Here is a 20942-nt window from a genome sequence, read left to right on the forward strand (position 1 = left end):
TACATCAGGTAAGTATGAGTTTGTCCTAGATGAGCACCACCTCAGTCCTGTTTATGCAGATTTTTATTTTGGATTGTGATAATATAATTTATCACAAAGTGTGTGTTTTTTAACTTTAACTGTAATTGTTAATCATTTAGTCACAAGTGTTGAATGTCACAATGCTTTACAGGAAAAATAAAACACTTTATCTGTACTGTTGAAAAAGTGCAATAACAAGACACACCACAAGATGTCGCACAATCACTGCTACATTATGTGCTGCTCAGCTTGATTAGTGTCCAAACTGCATTCAATTGCAGGTTTATTTCTTCATAAATTGGTTTTACAGATAAAAGTACATTTGGAAAACAAGTTTATGATTGTTAAAAGTTAATCTTAGAAGATTACAGGTCTTCCTCCACTCAGGCTGTGGTATCTTCCCTCTATAACATTTGTAGTGAATGGTACAAGCTTATCGGTGAGATATTTTGTCAGCATTACTTTGAAAAAGCCGTCAGCAAAGATACAGAGATAAATGGGAGAAGATGTATTTCAGAGGTATGCAGAGGGAGTGTGGGTAACGCCTGGTACACTGTTTGGGAGTTGGAACGCCGTCATGAAGCAGAAGTAGTGATGGATGTGAGGAGTTTGCAGAACACAGCATTATAATTTATAATTCAAAGATGTTGGAGGGTGAATTGCTGTTCGCACTCCACTGCCAGATCGGATAACGTACCGGGGATAAACTCAGGAATTTCCATAAACCACGAGTGTAAGCGTTTGAAAGTGTCCGTGTCTTTCCTTTTTATGAAGAACAAATGAGCCGTGAAGTTATTGAATAGCCGCTGGCTGTTGTGAGAGATCTGCATTCTTGCCTCTCAGTCCAGGCCAGTATCAGCGCAGGTCATCCTTGATGGATGCACAAACAGCAAAGTACAATTTTCACAGTTCACAGTACTTTGTGTTGGGTTTGTGTTTTCTGTGGTTAGTGTTTGATCTGAGTTAAACAGTAACCGTGAACTGTTGAACTTTCCCTCTCAAACTCAAAGTAACAGTCATTGGTAAAGTATAAGGGCGGGGCGGTTACACTTTAAGCAAAACCTGATTTTGCCAAATACGCCTCTTAGACGGATTACCTTAAGATTTTTAATTAACCCAGTACGACTAATATTTTTACTTTAATGTTTTTCTTCAGTCTTGAAAAAAGAATTTTCCGTACACTGCTCCAGCATCACGACTTGCTGATCATCCAAGTGTTTCGGTCTCTCCAGACCTACGTCAAAAGGTCTTTAAGAACAGTTCTTACAACCATGATCTTAAATACACAGTGCCCCACCCATCTTGTGTGCCCAGGTGTGCGACAACTATTCTCCTGCGGGAGTGTCTTTCAATCATTGACGAAGGTCTAGAGAGACGGAAACATTAGGATGATCAAGACTGAGGCGACACTTTCAAACGCACCTGCATCCAAGATAAAATTCAGTGTGTAAGACATTTGGATGTACGAATATCTTCATCGACAAAACTTTTGCTGTTTTTGAAATTATGTAGAAACTTGTGTAAGACATTTGGTTTTAAAATATTCAGTGTGTTTGTCAGTGTGTCAGTCCAAATATCTCTACAACTGGTGGATGGACTGGCATGAAATGTTCAACAGGCATTCATGGTTCCCAGACGATGAATCCTACTGACTTTAATGATCCCCGACTTTTCCTTTTGTGTTTTTTTAGTTCAATATCTCAACAATCGTTGGACGGATTAACGTGAAATTCGGGACAGATCGTCATGGTGCCCAGAGGATGAAGTACAATGAATTTAATGAAATATCTCAACATCTATTGGACGGACTGGCAGGAAATGTTTAACAGGTATTCTTGGTTCCCAGATGATGAATCCTACTGACTTTAATGATCCCCGGCTTTTCCTCTTGTGTTTTCTTAGTTAAATATCTCAACAATCATCGGTTAGATTGATATGAAGTTTGGAACAGATTTTCATGGTCTCCAGAGGATTAACTGTAATGACTGATGACTGATGAAATACTTCATCATCTACTGGGTCGATTGGCACAAAATATTTATACAGATATTCATGGTTCCAAGATGATGTGCTACTGACTTTAATGATGAATGAAATCCAAGTTCGCGGCTAGCTTCTGTAGCTCAGTGCAAACTCTCATTTAACATTTCTGCCATCGTCAAAAAGTGAAGTATGTTCCTGGGATTACTTTTTATATTTTAAGACTAATCTGCGTCCACCACGTCACTTGCGATTAGAAAGTGAAATCTTCATAATTTTAACAGTTTTATTTAAGATTTTTTGATCTTTTGGGGAAATGGTGTTCACTAAATTTAACTAAAGGCAGAAATATTGAATCATCAAAAGTTTCTGAAGCATAGTTTAGTTCTGGTTTCACCGGGCCTTTGTATAGAGGTTCTATAAGTGTTTGTCACTGTGAGGAATTATTAATCCTAAAAGCATTTGATTATTGTGGGTTTCACTGGAGAGCTGTAGCATCCCATGTCGGTCTAAATGTTATTTCAATTGGGGATTTAATTGGTAGTTACATAAAAACTGTTACATTCAAAGACATTTAATAAAAAATCTAAGTAGAAAAACATCCTGATCCATCATTTGTCGAACCTTTAAAAACGTCCTCCCCTTGCACCATTCTCGGAAAGGGTTAGAAATCGCACGGACAATCACAGATAAGTTATTCTGGCCCTCGGGGAGTGTACAGCTCGAGTCAGAGTCATTATCATGAGAATACCTCTGAGAATAATCACAAAGATCTATCAACAGCTCTGACTCAAAGAACAAGCGTTCCCTTCCCTGAAACGCTTTTCTTGGCCCTGATGGCGTCACTCTCTTGGCTCTGACAACAGTAGCCCCCTTCCTTATGCCGAGTCTTGGCAAAGAGCTCCGGGGGCCATTAGAGAGACAGAAACCTGGAGCTCTGTGCCGGGCAGTGGGAGGAAGCCGGGCCTCGGAGCGCTGTGGATGGTTGACGGAGGTTGTGTGTGTCTTCGCTGAGGCTCGAGGACTCATCCTGGGGGCGGGTTGACGGGCGAACATCCGGAGACTGCAGACTTACAGATGAAATATCAAGGGACTGGTGGAGGGTTTCTTCATATGTTGGTGGAGGCTAAAATGGGATGTGAAGAAGGAAATGTGACATAACGAAGGATCTAAAGGGGAGCCCCCCCCCGCAATCTTAGACACAAAGAACAGTTTATTAGTCATGGGGAGGTACTATTCAGCTGGAGGAGCTTTCAAAACTGGAGAAAGAAAACAAGCTTAATGATTGCCATGAGGTTTATCTCAGCTTTGGCTTGAAGACTAATGATCTGGCCGGGGTTAGGGTCCGGAGCAGTTCAGATGGGTCCGACATGACGAATGTTTCTGCCTTTTGGCGAAACGATCGATCAGTGAGAGATCAGACTAAGAATGTGGTTATCATCTCGCTACATAGCTACCTATCAACGTCATCGATCACGTGGCGTCGAAGTGTGGATGGGACTGACGCAACTGTTCAGGTGGTTGTAACCGGTGGTTTCCAGCGTCACACACACACACACACACAAATAAATAAATACAACTTCATCAAACACATTCAACATTCAGCAGCCGCTCACCTCATCGTGGCAGCCGCTGAGGCCGAAGCGCTGTGCGATCAGACAGTGGATCCGCCTCTGCCTGTCCTTCTTACGGACGCTCTCGTACGACGGCAGCCTCGGCAGCGGCCCCTCCATGTGGTAATCATTCGGCTTCCCAATGACAAACACCCCTCCAGGAGCCTCGATCACACACACACACACACACACATATAAACTAATAATCTGATAAGACATTTGAAACAGCTGCACGAGACACATTTCACACGTTCACAGCGGTTCTCATCGTGGTTCTTCTCACCTGCCGCCCGGCGGCTCCCTGGTTCGCGGCCCCGCGGAGCTCATCGCCGCCCATCAGAGCGAGTCTGCTGCGGTAATGAGGAGGTTCATCCTCGGGAGAGAGAGAGAGAGAGAGAGAGAGAGAGAGAGCACAACAAAGTTTGAGTCCATCTCAGTTTGTTTAAATTAAACACGTGCAGCAACTGATGGTGTTAAAATAGCTCAACAGTGTAATAGGTGAAAGAAAAATAAACTATTAAACCAACTCTGCTGTACGGAAGCTGAGAGAGGCCATATTCCCGTAAATATTTTATCTGGTTTTACGTTGTTTTTCTTGTGAGCCTTATTCCAGTATCTCGAGATAATGGAATAATTATCTTGTTATCTCGAAGCTCCGTTACCTTGAGATAACGGACCTTTGTTTTCTCATGATAACGGGATATTTGTTCTGTTATCGCGAGATAACAGAACAAATATCCCGTTAAATATTAGGAGGCGGAGTCATGGCTGACGAAGTGTTTGTTTTGGTCTGAGATGCTCCAGTGGGACATCTAGTGGCACCACTGAAATGCTTCTGGGTCTGCTCCTTCTTTTGTTGTTGTTGATGGTTTATGATCTCTACTTTTGTAAACTCCTTAGATTTGCTGTGAAAGTTAAAAAGAGTAGAGTGTGATATAAGGGGGGATGAAAACTACAGTAGGTTTAGTGGTTCTTACTGAGTAGTGCTCTGTTGTGTAGGGTCTGAATCTGCAGCAGAGAGGATCCTTCCTGTACAGGACGACCACCAGCATGAGGATCACCAAACAAAACGCCACACAGGACACTGAGACGCAGAGAAACTGCACAGTTACTGCCACAGAAGAAGAAACTACACGTTATAGAACAACATAAAGGTGGGTGAACTAGTGAGATTCAAGTATAATGAAAGGAGAGGAAATGAACTGTAGTTTAAAGTTGCATATTAACGATCTGTCACCAACAAATTAGTGGCTGGAAAATGTTTTATTTCATCTTAAACTGATGTAAAATGTCCATTTATATATTTGTTGTTTGTAGATAAAATGCATCAAGATGTAAGTCAGTATATTTAACATTCAGATATAAAATTCAAGCCACTTTGGTCACAGACTATTTTGGTGACACTTATTTTAGTTTCATTTGAGGCCTCAAGTCTTAAAGAATAAAACTATTTTCAGTTTATGAGCAATCATCAAAAACAGCTCCATTTAATAGTGTACCAACACATTAACCATTAAGACTGGACTGATGCATCATCAGACTGTACATACAGAAGTTGTTTTACAGTAAATACACTGTTTCTTCAGTGGATATCTCGCTACACATCTGCCTTATACTCTTTCTGATGCTGTAAAATGTGTCAGCAAACTCAAATAAGCACAAACATTTTTATGTTTTTCCTCACTTTCCACCAGTTTAGCACAAGATAGATGAGCATATACGTATAAGTAAGATGAATTGTGAGTAATTATAAAGTGCTGCACCTACCTGAAGCCACGATGACAGTCAGTAACTCTGGTGCCATCGCAGGAATCTCCCTCAGAGTCGTTTCCTCTCGGCAGTCAGACATTCATCACCAACTTAAAACCACATCACTCCTTTCTACTCCAGCTGGAGGAGAACAGCCGACACAGAGCCGCACGGCTCCAGGATTATCCAGCAGGTAAATATTAACACACATGTTGGGAGAGTGGTTGAGACTCCAGCAGAAATAACTCACCTCGACCCCCCCAGAGGAAGGAAATCTCAACCTGGGACACAAGCTCTGCTCAGCTGAGTCTTGTGCAGACTCTAGTGGAAGTTGTTGAAAGTGACCTCAGACTTTTTTTTAAAAAAAGTGAATATTGATTAATGAGAGATGATTTGAAATAAATAAAAAGAGCGAGGGGGTGTGGTCAGTTGTGGCGGAGCATTAAATGGAAATAAGAGATTCATACTTGGACTGGAGAGGCACTGAGATTTTTTTAACCAATACAGCAGTTTTAAATACTTTAAAATGAAGATGATGATGATGATTATTATTATTATTATTATTATTATTATTATTATTAAACTTCCTGAGTTTGAATCTTTGTTTCGGGACACGGTCAGCTTGTGTCGAGGTCAGTGCGTCCAGCACATGATGCTGTCATTGTTCAAAAATCAAAACAGACCACACAACAGTTTGATTCAACTTGTTTAGTTTCTTAATAAACTAAATATGCTGCAAATTTTGTCCCTTCCACTCAGATAAACACAGTGACTGACATGTCGTATATATTCATCTTGTGTGAGTGCAGATTATTAGCAGAGACAGGTGTAAGTTTGATTTCTAAAAGTTTGGTTGGTCTCTGAGTAACTGAGAGAAATGTAGAAAGTCTGCAGACTCTCTCAGTGACACAGGTCAGTACTTTAATGCAGCATCTTCCCTCTTTCCTCTTCACCTCCTCCTTTCATCACCTGCTCGGCCTCCCATCCACACGTCATTCTGAACTCCTCATCCTCTCCTTCCTGTGAATGGTCGCTCATCTTAGTCCTCATCCTCCGCCTGCTCCCATCATCATCCTCACCTCCCCCACCCCCGGTCTATTGTGTTGTGTGGCGTGACGCGGTTGAACGATCACGACATGCCTTTTAAATGTTAAGTGATGTAGGAAGAAGACCGTGATTCACTCCAGAGGAGAGGAGGGGCTTACTGAGGAGGAGGAGGAGGAGAGAGAGAGAGAGAGAGAGAGAGAGAGAGAGAGAGAGAGAGAGAGAGAGAGAGAGAGAGAGAGAGAGAGAGAGAGAGAGGTGGTTTGGTATTTTTTTATTCTCCTCTCCAGGATCCTCGGTAGTAAAAGCGCGCAGTGGAGAGGACGACAGCATGGAGCGTATGGAGTCCATGGAGCCGATCTCGGCGTGCTACACCACGGCTTACCCGGAGATCCAGCCCGACAGCGGCTTCGGATCCAGAGAGACCACCGACAGCCAGGCGAAGACCCCACCAGCTCCGACATATGACGAGGAATTAGTGCACAAGGTATGAAAAAATATATATTTTAAACTTTGCGACACTGCTTCATGCTCAGCTGCGAACCAGCCCCGGTTCCTCCAGTCCGGGTATCCGGGTATCCGGGTATCCGCCCCCGTGCTGGACCGGGCGCTGCGCTGTCCGTGGTGCTGATCCGACACTTGGTCCGTCTCCAGGCTGCGCGTCACGTTTGGCCAAAACACACGTTACTTGCTTTCAGAGATGAGTTTCCTGCGTCAGACTGAAACACTGAATTCTTCCAAACCTGTCCTCATCTCTCCTCCATCTGTAAAACATAAATCCACTTCCGCTCTCAAATGAGCAATTAGACAAGGGGAGGCACATTTATTTGTAAGTCACATTATCACACACTGTCATTCAATGTGCTCAAAGGAAATAAAAAAAAGCATCTTCAGAGAAATCACAGGCTAAAAACACAGATTATAAAATAGATAATATGTCATTAAAGTGGAAGATTAAAAGATAGAGAGAAAAGAGCAGTTTCTAGCTTCTTTTTAAAGCCAGTTACAGTTCAGGCAGATCTGGTTTCAGAAGCAGCAGAGATTAGGCTGCGTGGAGGAGGAGTGACGTGTGCAGCTGATCTGGCATCCAAAACATTTCACCATCACTCTGCAACAACAACCACTCGCTCTAAAAGTCAGTGATGCTCACCAAAGTGGCAGAGCCTCCCTTCCTTTGTAATTAAGATTTAAAAAACTATTTAACCACCACTTACAACAGTCGGAGCTGAGTGGTGAGGAGCCTCCTACACAGAGGGCACTCCAGGTCACATCTCGTTCTGGCTCCAGGTGCGTTAATAGATCCGTATATGTGAAAGTAGCTGTATAAAGGCTCCAGAAGGAAATGTGTGAAGTCTGACGCGACCTCAGGGGTGTGGTGCGTTAACCAGACTTCTGTAGTCCGCCCCTCGTCTCTGCTTGACGATATATGCCTGATTATGATATCCCAGAATTCCCCCACATGATATACAGTACCCCACCCATACACAGATGTAGGGTATATATGTATATATATATATATATATATATATATATATATACATACGTATATAAATGACTGACTGACTGACTGACTGACTGACTGATCATATCTCCACCATTGATCAGCTGAGTGCCTCGTCACTGAGTCGGGTTTCTGACGCAAACATATATACTTAAAAAGTATCGTAAAGTAATTTGAAGTACATGTACATATATACTGTATATATATATTTACTTCAGGTTACTTTACGATACTTTTTAAGTATATATGTTTGCGTCACAAAGTCAAACTCAGACATATATACATATATATACTTCATGTTAGTTTACAATACTTCTTAATTAGCAGTACCACAGTGTAAAAATACTACATTACTAATCATCAATCAGCAGGGCGAGCTCTATAATTTGATACGTCACTGACTGACTGACTGATCATATTTCCACCATTGATCAGCTGAGTGTCTCGTCGCTGAGTCGGAGTTTCTGGCGTAAACAGGTTCTGTCAGCAGGTGTTTACAGGTGCAGCTGTTCACTCCAGCTGATGACGTCGCTCTGTCTCTGTAAATAAGTAGCTGTTTGCTAACACATTAGCCGTAACAATTTAAATAATCTCTGTGTCAAACACAAATTGAATTTAACTAAATGTCGTGTGATGAGTTACAGTGACATTTATAGTTAATAAATGTTCCATGACTCGTTAAGAGCAGCTTATGTCCGGCCGTTAAGGCTACGTTAGCGTCCACACACACCAACAAGTAAGGGGTTCTGTGTCCGCTGACTTCCCTCCGGTGCTGACCTTTGACCTGTCTACAGAGGGAGGAACAAAGAGAAAGGAGGCATGTCACATTTTATTATTACAGACTGCAGGAGCAGCTTCAGGTTCAGAGTGAGGGAGCTCAGTCACAGCTTGTGTTTTCATATCTGGCCTTTTAGTTCATCATGTCCTACTTCCATTTAAGCATCTGTCGCTGGAGGGAATCAGTGCACACTCTGATTCCTTTACGTTTTAACGTATCTTTAACGTAAGAGTTGATGAATTACTGACACATAATGATCAGAGCGTCGTGGCGACTGCTGATGCTGCTCAGTGATTTAAGCACGAGTTTAGTGAGAACTGAGTTTTTACCCGAAGGCTAATTGTTCCAAGGAGACACGAACGTGTGTGTGTGTGTGTGTGTGTGTGTGTGTGTGTGTGTGTGTGTGTGTGTGTGTGTGTGTGTGTGTGTGTGTCATGAGGGGAGCAGGTGCTTTGCAAAGGGGCAAATTTCTAACAACGCAAGCTGTTCTTTTAAAAAATCAGGAACAGCGGTTCTTTTCAGGTGAACGACGTCCGTCCAGTTTTACTTTCTTTTTTTCTTTTCTTTTGGTTCTGTCTTTTACATTATCTCTTTTACTGGGGGGGCAGTTTCTTTTTTAGTCATTACACAACGAAACAGAGTCTTTAAGTGCTCTGTGGTTTTTTTCCAGTGGTTGGACATGGAGCTGAAATGACTCTGTGGTTCTGTAACGTTCTCCTGCATCTGACATCAAGCTCCAAACAACAGCTCTATTGAAATCAATGGAGCATTTATACTGTGATAGACCATTAAATATCTTACACACACACACACACACACACACACACACACACACACAAACACACACACATACACACACACACACACACACACACAAACACACACACACACACACACAGAAGAATGAAAATGTGGAATGGTTTGCCTTCAGATATTTCACATATAACACATACAAGTGTTTTTATCATCAGGTTTTTTATCATCATCCTGTTTTTTATTGATTCATTTCATTATGTTTGACTGTCTGATCTCATTTTTACTGAACCTCATTGTCACCCCCCCCCCAACACTTTTAAACTTGTTTTTATTCATTTTCTACTGTTCGTTCTGAATTTTATCTCGTCTTGTAAAGCACTTTGTGACTGTGTTTTGACAGGTGCTACTATAAATAAAGTTTAAGAGCCTCTCTACACATTAGACATATTATATATAGACTATATGATCATTAACCTAATCCTGTTCATTTTCCTTCCATCAGTATGTGACCTGCATGAGTCTGTGTGATGCATCAGACTGACTCTTGGAACAGGAAGCTGCAGTGATCTGCTCCCGCTCTGTGGGGTCAGATCCCAGCTGTGCCACGTGTCCATCAGTAAATTAGCGGCAATATGAGAGACGTCAGGCTGAGTTAGATCCCAGCCGCGTCACGGGCTTCCTGTTCCCCGGGAGGGTAGACGTGACGGTTTCTCTCCTCTCGGGGCGGCGGGACGTCAGGAGTCAGTTTACGACCACGATGGCCTCCATGTTTCTCAGTGAACGCTGAGCTCAGACAGGAAGAAGAAAAAACTCTTAACAATCTGTTTGTTATCTGTTTCAACACGTCCTCCACGTCTCGTTCCCGAAACATCTGCCGCACTTTCACCTAATTGCCTCCAGCCTCCAGTGAGGTTTTATGAGACAGGCTGACTTTCCCATCTAACCTCTGTTACCATGGAAACAGCATCATATCCCCCCCCCCCCTCAAACCACACATACATTCAGATCATCATCACGTGTACTGTGCATGTCATTTTACACACACACACACACACACACACTCACACACACACTCATGCTGGCGTTATGTTACACACTCTCAGTAAACAGGAAACAGGAAACAGATTCCATTAAGTCACAGATGAAATCATGATGTTGCTGCTGGTTTGTGGTTCGTGCTGCGTTCAGTGTGCAGCTCCCTGATCACTCACTCCACCTTCAGGGATTCATCGTGTCTGTTGTTACGGCCCCGATGAATAAAACATGGTGTATATCTGCTGTAGCGCAGCTGCTAATGTTAGCATTTCCATCTAATTATCTTACCAAGGGCGAGGAGCACATCATTAACCAACTAGATTATAAGAAGAAGAAGAAGAAGAAGAAGAAGACTTTATTTGTTCAGCACTTCTCAATATAAAACATAGAAACACGTCAAAGTAAAATGTAAACAGATATCACATAATAAAATAAGGATAATAATCAAACAGGGAACTGTTTCCGTTAATCTGCTTAAAGCACAAATTTGAATTTTAAATTAAGAATTAAAAATTAAAGTAATAGAAACTAGCATTTTTTTTGCCTTTATTTTGAAAGCCACAGTGAGTGTAATGTGTAAACATTAGACACTGATATCTGTCAGTGACGTGTAATAACAATAACTGCCGGCTAGAAATATTCTCAAATAAAATAAAGATAAAAATAATCATTTTGAAATCTTCATAGGATCCAAGTGAAGCGGTCTGAACCCCCTGAGACCCCCCCCCCACACACACACACACACACACACACACACACACACACACACACACACTTTCTGCACACGGCTCCAACGCTCCAAAACCATTCAACATTTTATTGCTTCACCTTTTCATCGCTGAACGAACATGAGAGTTTTTAAGCTGCTGCTTCAATGACTCCTCTCTCTCTCTCTGTGTCTCTGTCTTTCTGTCTGTCTCTCTCTCTCTGTCTCTGTCTCTCTCTCTCTCCTCTCTCTCTCTCTGTCTCTGTCTCTGTCTCTCTCTCTCTCTGTCTGTCTCTGTCTCTCTCTCTCTCTGTGTCTCTGTCTTTCTGTCTGTCTCTCTCTCTCTCTCTCTCTCTCTCTGTCTCTCTCTCTCTCTCTCTGTCTCTCTCTCGCTCTCTCTCTCTCTCTCTCTCTCTCTCCCTCTCTGTCTCTCTCTCGCTCTCTCAGCAGTGTATTTCATAAGCAGACTGAGTCATTGAAGTTTTACCTGAGAGAGGCTGATATGAAAATTCAGAGGACGAGCTGCTGAGGCAGGATCCTCAGTATATTTCCCTCCAGCGCTGAGACGAGACTCTAAAATCCCTCCGATCAAAGAGAAGCTGTAAAACCTGGAACTGTTGAGAAAAGCTGCTCTAATCCCCCCCCCCCCCCCATCAGCCTTCATCATCCATAAAGCATTAAGGCAAAATTGTTGTGCAGTGCAGACATCACTTTTCTTGCTCAGAATTTGGACACAGACAGGAAGTGAAGACAGAGAGTTTCAGTCGTCTCGTCCTGTTGCTGTCAGTTCACGTCTCCTGGACTGTCTGTGACGTGAACACACAGGTGTTGTTGAATTACAGGTATGATGTAAGTTTAGGTTTATGTCTCTTATTCTGTTCACAAATCTATATCTATCTATGTTAGTGAACATTTCTCCTTCTCTGAGATCATCCCTCGGCCTGACAGGTGCGTCACATCAAGATGCTGATTACTCAGTATGAGTGTTGCACAGGTTCCTTGGGCTGGTCACAATAAAAGGCCACTTTAAAATGTGTTTTATTTTGAAAAAAAGACCCTTATTAGGTTCTGAACTGTGGATTTCTCACGACTTGACGTCACGTCCACTGACTAATAAATGTCTTTTGTTTTTCAAAATGAAAAAACTCGACCTGTATTTACAGCATCAAAACTCAAAAAGTCACAACAGCTTGTGTGTGTGTGTGTGTGTGTGTGTGTGTGTGTGTGTGTGTGTGTGTGTGACTAACCTGTTGTTCTGGACGTCGTCTCCTCCAGTTTGTGACTCACACTGTAATAATGCTTCTTATTTTATTCTTATCATTATTATTAATATTAATATTATTTTTATCTGTGCTGCTTGAAAGCAGAAACGTCCAGCGTGACGCAGACGCTGACTCACAACTGGACGTTATGAAATGGTTTTATTGCACCGGACCTGATCTCCTTTTACTCCCAGTTCACCTTCACATAGTGACGGAGCAGTTTGTCAGGAAGGTGAAAGTTAGGAGCCGTGAACTGTGGCCATGAACAAACAACACTCAGACAGACTGTGACACCTGCTGGGTGTGAGTGTGCAGGTGTTCCTAATAAAGTGCTCAGTGGCTGTATGTAGAGTCAGACTGGGTCAGTGTGTTTAACTGTGTTTAAGTGTGTGTGTGTGTGTGTGTGTTTTCCTGCAGACGATCCTGGTCGGGGACAGTGGCGTGGGGAAGACGTCTCTGTTGGTGCAGTTCGACCAGGGAAAGTTCATCCCCGGATCCTTCTCTGCCACAGTGGGCATCGGATTCACGGTGAGTGTGTGTGTGTGTGTGTCTTTTACATATGATTCTTTTTACATATTTATCTCTCGCCGTGCAGTTAGTTTTGGATTTATTGGAAACCTGTGATGACAGACAGAAGTCAGTGGCGTGCAGCGACTCCACAGACAGACACATATTAACATGAATATAAACTGAGTGTGATAAATAAAATGTGAAAGCTGCTCCACAGTTCACTCTAACTGTCCATCAAGGTCATTAGTAAAACAACTTCAACCAATCTGAGATGATAAATCACAGTGTCATTAGCTCGTCTTAGCTAGCTGCAATATCATAACTGATGTAACAGGGGAAGCTGAGTAAACAGCAGCTGGATTTGTCTGTAGCTAATCACCCGTCAAAGATCCCGGGATTACCCACAATGCACAAACTGTAGCTACAACAGCTTCTCAGATACTAGCTTCAAAAACTTTCTCACATCAAGGATCTAAACTGACACAAAGATTTTGTCTGATAGGATCTTTGGTTTTACATGTTTCATTACAGAAAGTGTTTGAACCAACACAATCACACGTCCCGTCACTGTTTCACAATTACAGTGAAAATAAATGACCTCCAGAACCTGATTTTCTACCAATGGAAAGTGAACATTTGAAGTGGATGTTATGCTCTAGTCTTGGGGAATAAACGTGGTGTGACTCTGCCTTTAATCTGATGAAATGTCTAAACCTGGACGAACAAACCATCTGCGTGGAGAGAAAGTAACTGAGGTGTTTTTTTATCCTTCGGTCTTGAGTCTCATTTAAAATCTGTTTCTGCTCCTTTCAGAATAAAGTGGTGACTGTGGACGACGTAAAGGTCAAACTACAGGTCAGTGAGAAAATCAGTCCCAGTGGAAAAACAACAAGAACAAAAACTTGAAGTGCTTTCATAACAACGGCCTATTTTTAGAGCGCAGACTGGTTTCATTCTGGGCACCAGTGTTGTAACTGAAAATTATAGTTAGCCACGTGAAACCAGGCCAGAGCTCCAAGTATAGCTCGTGTCTCTGTTTCAGATTTGGGATACCGCGGGACAGGAGAGGTTCAGGAGCGTGACACATGCATATTACAGAGACGCACACGGTGAGGCACAGATCTACGTTACTACATGAGCCGCATGCACCGACTTTTACCCACGAGAGTTTACCGTGATGTTCGGGTGTGCATGTGTTGATTCATCATTTCTGTCGCTTCGTCCCCAAAGCCCTGCTCCTCCTGTACGACATCACCAGCCGATCATCCTTTGACAACATCAGGGTGAGTCTGGACAGATGTGGAGATGAGTGGGTCAGGAGGAGGAAATAAAAACGATGCGTTCATGTGTCTTTCTGTCTCTGTTGTCTCAGGCCTGGTTAACAGAGATCCACGAGTATGCGCAGAGCGACGTAGTCATCATGTTGCTGGGCAACAAGGTGAGAGGGAAAAGCTGGAGAAGCTCAGCAAGTGAAGGGAAGAGTGCTGAGAAGTGACGCTTGGAGAAAGCTGAGAGGAGATGAGATAAACACAAAGAAAACGAATCTTACAAATAAAAGCTGTAATTGATTGGCAGATCAATTGAACAGAGGTTTTGATGAGCAGGTCGATCAATCAGCTGCTAGGATACACAATGTGTTTGAGTGAGAAAGGCAAACTAAAATTTTTTTTTGTTTTTTTCCATCTGTTTAAACAACCGCTGAGAGACACCCCCCCCCCCCCAAAAGCATGGAGGCTCTTTTTGTCTCAGTTTCTGTGAGAATAAAATAAACTACATCTCTAGAAAAGAGAAGGAACAGAACAGTGATGTTATATAACTTGGTAACACAAGTACTTTGGAGAAATTAAAAATCACGTGGAGGGAAACATTAATGCTTTAAGTCTGATTCAGACCGGGGTCGCGTGGTGCACTTCACCCTCTTGTGGCCAAAGTCAGTATTACCAAACCGAACACTTCCCAGAAAGACAAACAATCACTTTCCTCATGGGGGAAAAAATAGAAAAATGATCCTTGCAAAAAAAAACAAAAAAAAAACAAGTGTCCCTTTTCTTTCCGGGCTTCTGTAGCAACTGACAACGTGTCAGACTTTGTTTTGCAAACGAGCACATTTGCTGTGAGACTTAAATCTTGTCAGATGTAAACGCTCGGTGACTGAGATGAAGCGCTTTTGTTGTGTTAGATGTTCTGTGTTAACGCTGTGAATCTGTGTGTCAGGCCGACATGAGCGGTGAGAGAGCGATCAGGAGAGACGAAGGAGAGAGGCTGGCCAGAGTGAGTGATCTGTTCACTGACCTGGTTTCTGTTGTTGATGCAACAATACATTTACTGCAGCTGTGTCTGATATTTGCATCTGGTCCAACATTTCATTTGAATGGATGTAAATACGACACAGCTCACAGACCTTTAGTCAAGCTGAAATTCTCTGATGGTCTTAAATATAATAAACTGACATTAGACATGAATATAAAAGACTATAAACTGTTGTTTCTCCTCTTGGTGTCGCAGGAATATTCAGTTCCCTTCATGGAGACCAGTGCCAAGACTGGAGTGAACGTAGAGCTGGCCTTCACCGCCGTGGCCAAGTATGAGACTGTGTTTTAACACTAACTCTCTGCACACAACGACGTCTCCATCTTCTCTTCACTCTGCATTAAACAGCCTCTAATTATATTATTCCTTTGACCGCGGCTTCCTGAATTATCATCAATATGTAACTGATTATATCTGGTGTTTAATGGGTCAATATGATACAGACTTCAATCTAATAAGAGGCTCCTCTGAAAAAGATTATATAATATATAATATAATAATCCATGTTATTGCACTATAACTCATTAAGCTTGAGCTGAAGCATATTTCTAGTGAGTATTGATTATTTATTATTATAAATAATCTAATAACTCAGTGCTTCATCAGAAATTTCACTATTTTCTCATTTGTTACAGTTTGACTCATTAATAGAGATGTAATTAATGTATTTTTCATTGAATTGATTAATTAATTAATAATTAATTAGTGGACCTTTACCAAGGAATTTAAAATTAACTTAATTAAAAAAAAACAAATTTTACCCCATAAAAATAATTTATTCCATACAGAAAAAAACTATAATATATGTTGCAACCAATGTATTAATGTATGATACTGAATATGAATCACTTATAATATAATTCATTTTCACCTTAAAATATTTATCATAATGTAATGAACCTAAATCATATTACAATAATAATGATCACATTGATTTCTTTAAACAAAACATCATAAACCACTGATTTATATCAATGTGATTATATGAGGAATATTATATAAACTTGTTTATTTACTTTATTAACAATTTTTCTTAGAGTTTTACTTTTATAATCAAAACTGTTTTAATTTACATGAGAGAAGATTTAGCAATTAACATGACATTATTAACAACGGTCAAAAGCAGCAACAACATAAGGGAGATTAAAAAGATTCAGTCTGGAAAACACAAAGTACAGTAAGTAAATACAGAAGGAGGGAGACACAGGTGCAACACATGAGGGCGGAGCAGGTAATCACAGGGGCCGGAAACACACGGGGCAGGAAGTAAAACAGCAAGAGACGCTTGAGGAAACTCGTTTCAAAATAAAACAGGAATTAACAGAGTCAGGGCAGTAACACAGGCACAGGGGCAAATCATGACAGAAATTATTTATAAAAAACATTTTGCTCATTGTTCTTCTTTCCCTAACACTGTTCAGGCTGAACCACTCCTTATTCTGCAGATTGTCTTTTCATGTTTCTATAACAACAAAACAAAGTGTTTGTTCTTGCCACAAAAGTTTTTCCTGACCACGATGTAAAATCCTCTAAACAACAGTTTTAGGTCAGCAGCTGTTTAAAGCAGGGAAGCACATCTGGCTTTACAGACAGTTGTTCTGTTCAGCTGGCCGTGGTCAGGCAGGAACCTCCATGTCACCAGAGGTGGATGACACAAACTCTGTTCTGTTCCTCAGGGAGCTGAAGCACCGAGCCGTCCAGCACCCGAGTCAGCCCAAGTTCCAGATCCACGAATACATCGAAGCACAGAAGGAGAAGTCAGGCTGCTGCAGCTACTTCTAGCCCTGATCTAAACCCTCCTCTTCCTCCTCCTCCTCCTCCTCCTCCTCCTCCTCCCACCGCTCAGGGTGAACAGACTGTCCGAGACGCACCGGGGGCGACCGAGTGGGAGGAGGACGTCCCGTTAACTCACCGCTGTTCCCAAAATAAGATGCTGCCGTTCATTCAAGACTGAAAACCAAACGTAGATCAGAGGACAGACCAAACCACAGCAGGGTCCCCCGCCTCTTCAGAATGACTCATCAAATCATGTGAGAGTCCAGCCTTACAGTGCGCTGTTTGCTTTCTTTATGAGAGTGAGATGAGAGAGTGTTGAACACAGAGCTGGAGTCAGGACGTGGTTCTAGCTTAGCATACAGACTGAAGGTAGGAGGACACATCTGGTCCAGACCCCCCGTCATCGAACCCCCCGAGATGAACTGTTAAAATACAGCAAAATGCAAAACTTTATACAAATAGATTTGTTCTTAAGTGACGTTAACGAGTTATTTAAGATCAGTTGTGTCATTCTCTGGTTTGTTACACAGATCTACGAAGGCTTTCAGGTTCGAACCTGTTTGAATAAAAAAAACTAACATGGCAGCTGATTGGATGAAACATCTGTCAATCATATGAGGTAGAATTAAAGCGCCCAAGAGGAAACGCGACGCAACAACAAGCCATAATCATGTCATAGACACACTAAAACAATACTCATGACAAAGCCTATTTACTCCCAAAATATCAATATAAATTACCATGAGCTCATATAGCCACTGAATCCTTTGAATCTTTTGTGGCAAACGTAATTATACATATTATATATTATATACCCCCTGCTTAACGTACCCCGCCCCCAATGTTGAAAGCATTGCTAAAAACACACCTGACACCAGTAGTTAGCTTTAGAGGTGATTCATTCATTGTAATCTTGAAATATAAAAACAACAAGGTGTGACCCCCCCCCCCCTGCTTCCAGTCATTATGCTAAGCTATGCTAACTGCCTGCTCTAGCTTTAAAGTTAGCTTAAACATGTAAAGATTGTATAAATTTTCTCATCTAACGCTCAGCAAGAAAAGCAAATGAGTCCAAAATGTCAAACTGTTCCTTTAAGGATCATTTCGCACCACATCATAGCTGATGCAAGAACAATAAACATCTGTAAACACATAGTTTAGCCAAAGTGGAGGATGTTGCTGAGCACCCACACAACCACTGAGAGTCTCTGCTGAAGCGTCCTGAGGGAAAAACCCAACGTTGCTGCAACCTTGTGTATGATGCAATCTACCGACGGATCCAGACAAAGGCCACACACTGTGTCATGGAGGCAATTCAAAGCCAAGTACATGGACAAAAAGCCCCGTCTGTCTGCGGCCGAGTCAGACCGGTTCCCTCCTGACGAACTGCTCCTGATGATTGACGGCCGGCTGCTGTTGGAGAAGCTGAGGGACACGCCTGAGTTTCTGTTTGTGAACATGCACAGGAATGTGTCAGTGATGAAAACAGAAAAAAAGTTTGGGTCTCCTGAAATGTGTCTGTAGAGGAGGACCGCTGCAGGAGACGAGCTACCTGACTATCACCCGCGGTTGGATTTCTGATTTCGTCCTTCATTTAGGAAACACCGTTGTATTTGTGAGTGAGTGACACTTGCTTTTCGACACGTTGGCTGCTTTACTTTCCTCCTAAAAACATTGTATATTTTTGCTTTTAACAGCCTGATTATGAACTTCAGTTTAAAGCTCAGTTGCATGTTTGCTGGATTGCATGCATGTGCAGAGCCTCCCGAACATACGAAACTCTATTTATATTTGCATCAAGATGAACATAGACATATGAACAACTAATTAGCATATCTGACTAAATCTGAACTCAATTCTCAGGGTAAATTTAGTTTTGAAACACCAGACCTAATATTAAAGCTGCATTCGTTAGCAAACAGTTGCCAATTTACACACAGACACACAGACACATAAGCATTTGTTGAAGTTGAATCTCTGGCTGCCAAATAAATGTAAATATCTCTGTTTTGGTCTCCACCAACTCCTGAGATACAAATCTGGTTCTTTAGTTGCGCCGTGCTACACTCCTTTCACTAGCTAGTAACTAACTTTGCCATATGTTGTTGATTTTTGCAGAATTTTTTGGATTAAAAAACGCTCAGACGCCCAAAACAATTACTCAAATATTAATTTGATCCATTGCTAATGGAAAAATATTGATGAGTGCAGCTTTAAAGCACGAATGATGTCACAACAGAGGTTTCATGTTCAGGTTTTACTGTCACACAAGCAGGTTTATGAACTTCTGTTTGATAAACAGTATGCAATGCAAATATTTCATATTGATTAATTATTGTATGCTCTGAGTCAGCTCAGGTCTAATACAGTTTATAATCTAATATTATTCAGATTGTGGCCATTAGAGTCTCTACACACTGAGCAGTTGTGTGTGTTCAGACCAAGCTGATGACGGTTGTCTTTGATGTGTTGTATGCTGCATAAAAAATAAAGTATTTTTAACTGAACACACTTTATATCGAGAGTGGTGTCCTCCACAGCCGTCAGTATGGTTGTAGCCGCAGTGTGTGATGTGTGTGTGAAGTGTTTACATATGAATGGTTATGGGAGGAAGTCCTCTTCATTCACAGCCTCTCCCAAAATATGATGCAGTCATTCATTCAAAACTAAATGTCAAAGTAGATCAATGGAGTCTCCTGATAAATGAACTTAATCACTAAATAATTGTTGTCTTATTATCTAACTTGACATGACAACCTCTGACCTTCTGTGTGTGTGTGTGTGTGTGTGTGTGTGTGTGTGTGTGTGTGTGTTTGTATGTATGCGCGTGTCAAACTCTCCCACCATAAACTTGCATCATACTCAAACCTTTTGAGTTTTGCCTAATTTTATATTTCAGTATATTTCAGTTCGACGGTCTTATTCCTTTTTTTGTATTAATAAAGTCAAAAGTCTTAATATAGTCTGTAAAAGTTTATCTTTGTGTATATGAAATCTGCCATAAAGGATCATCGAATTAACAATGAATTCAGTGTCATAATTATTATGTTGATAATATGTAATGATACTTAATCTACTTAATATTTGGATAAATATAAATGTGTTGGATATATACTGTGTAAAATTATGATATGTACTTCTTTAATTTTATAGGTCATACATTATGTAGTAGCCAAGTTTTATGCCACATTCCCCTCAGTTCTCTACAGCACCGGTTGCTGATGAGGTTATAACAATATGAGCGGTATTTGCTTTTATTTTGAAATTCTGCGACGCGCGCTCATCGTGTGGAGTGAGTTTGACGGCGGTACCTCCGCTCAGAGCGGGACGGGGTCGGACTGGAGGTTGGACCGCAGCACAGAGAGAAGGAGGAGGGAGGATCCGTGAGCTGCTGGAGGCGTGAAAACTCAGAGTAAGCAGCCGGAAAGTTGAGTCAGTCAGTTGAGCGGAAGTGAGCTCTGGTACAGGTGTCACTCCTTCTATGGTGGTTGAGTGACTTCTTTTACTTAAAGGCTTCGAAGTGGTTCGGGATTAAAGTTAGAAGAGGAACAACATGTCGAGCCTCCGACCCAGACTGTGTGTGCTGGAGAAAGGAACCAGCGGCTACGGGTTCCACCTGCACGGAGAGAAGGGCAAGACCGGGCAGTTCATCAGGCTCGTGGAGCCCGACACTCCCGCCTCCGCAGCCGGGCTCCTCGCGGGCGACCGGTTGGTGTTCGTGAACGGGGAGCGCGTGGAGGGCGAGAGCCATCAGCAAGTGGTCGCCAGGATACGAGCCACGGCCGGGGCTCTGGAGCTCATCGTGGTCGACGCCGACACGACGGAGCTGCTGAGGAAACACAACCTGCAGTGCCGGAAAGAGTTCGCCTCGGAGGGGATTCCCCTGCCCGGCGGGGACAGC

At 42.1% G+C, this 20942-nt stretch overlaps 3 protein-coding genes across 3 annotated transcripts in view; 2 read left to right on the forward strand and 1 right to left on the reverse strand.

Moving 5' to 3' along the window:
• Window positions 1–45: 45 nt before the first annotated feature.
• LOC130162158 (uncharacterized) lies at window positions 46–5521 on the reverse strand. Its single transcript, XM_056365739.1, has 5 exons — window positions 5382–5521; window positions 4592–4698; window positions 3898–3987; window positions 3618–3779; window positions 46–3127 (listed from the first exon to the last, which is right to left on the reverse strand). Exons 1-5 carry the CDS (start codon window positions 5461–5463, stop codon window positions 2915–2917), a joined length of 654 nt encoding a protein of 217 aa, XP_056221714.1. The 5' UTR covers window positions 5464–5521; the 3' UTR covers window positions 46–2914.
• Window positions 5470–19548, forward strand: LOC130162157 (ras-related protein Rab-37-like). Its single transcript, XM_056365738.1, has 10 exons — window positions 5470–5556; window positions 6698–6894; window positions 12863–12973; window positions 13769–13810; window positions 13998–14064; window positions 14186–14238; window positions 14328–14393; window positions 15170–15226; window positions 15461–15537; window positions 16942–19548. The coding sequence occupies exons 2-10, from the start codon at window positions 6739–6741 to the stop codon at window positions 17045–17047; spliced, it is 735 nt and encodes a 244-aa protein (XP_056221713.1). The 5' UTR covers window positions 5470–5556; window positions 6698–6738; the 3' UTR covers window positions 17048–19548.
• Window positions 19549–20375: 827 nt separating this feature from the next.
• Window positions 20376–20942, forward strand: part of LOC130162154 (Na(+)/H(+) exchange regulatory cofactor NHE-RF1-like) — a 17332-nt gene continuing 16765 nt past the window's right edge. The window contains exon 1 of the mRNA XM_056365735.1: window positions 20376–20942. This exon is cut by the window's right edge and continues 123 nt beyond it. Coding sequence (XP_056221710.1) covers window positions 20595–20942 — 348 coding nt within the window. The 5' untranslated portion in view covers window positions 20376–20594.

The sequence above is a fragment of the Seriola aureovittata genome, chromosome 21 (assembly GCF_021018895.1).
Source record: "Seriola aureovittata isolate HTS-2021-v1 ecotype China chromosome 21, ASM2101889v1, whole genome shotgun sequence".
Classification (NCBI taxonomy): domain Eukaryota; kingdom Metazoa; phylum Chordata; class Actinopteri; order Carangiformes; family Carangidae; genus Seriola; species Seriola aureovittata.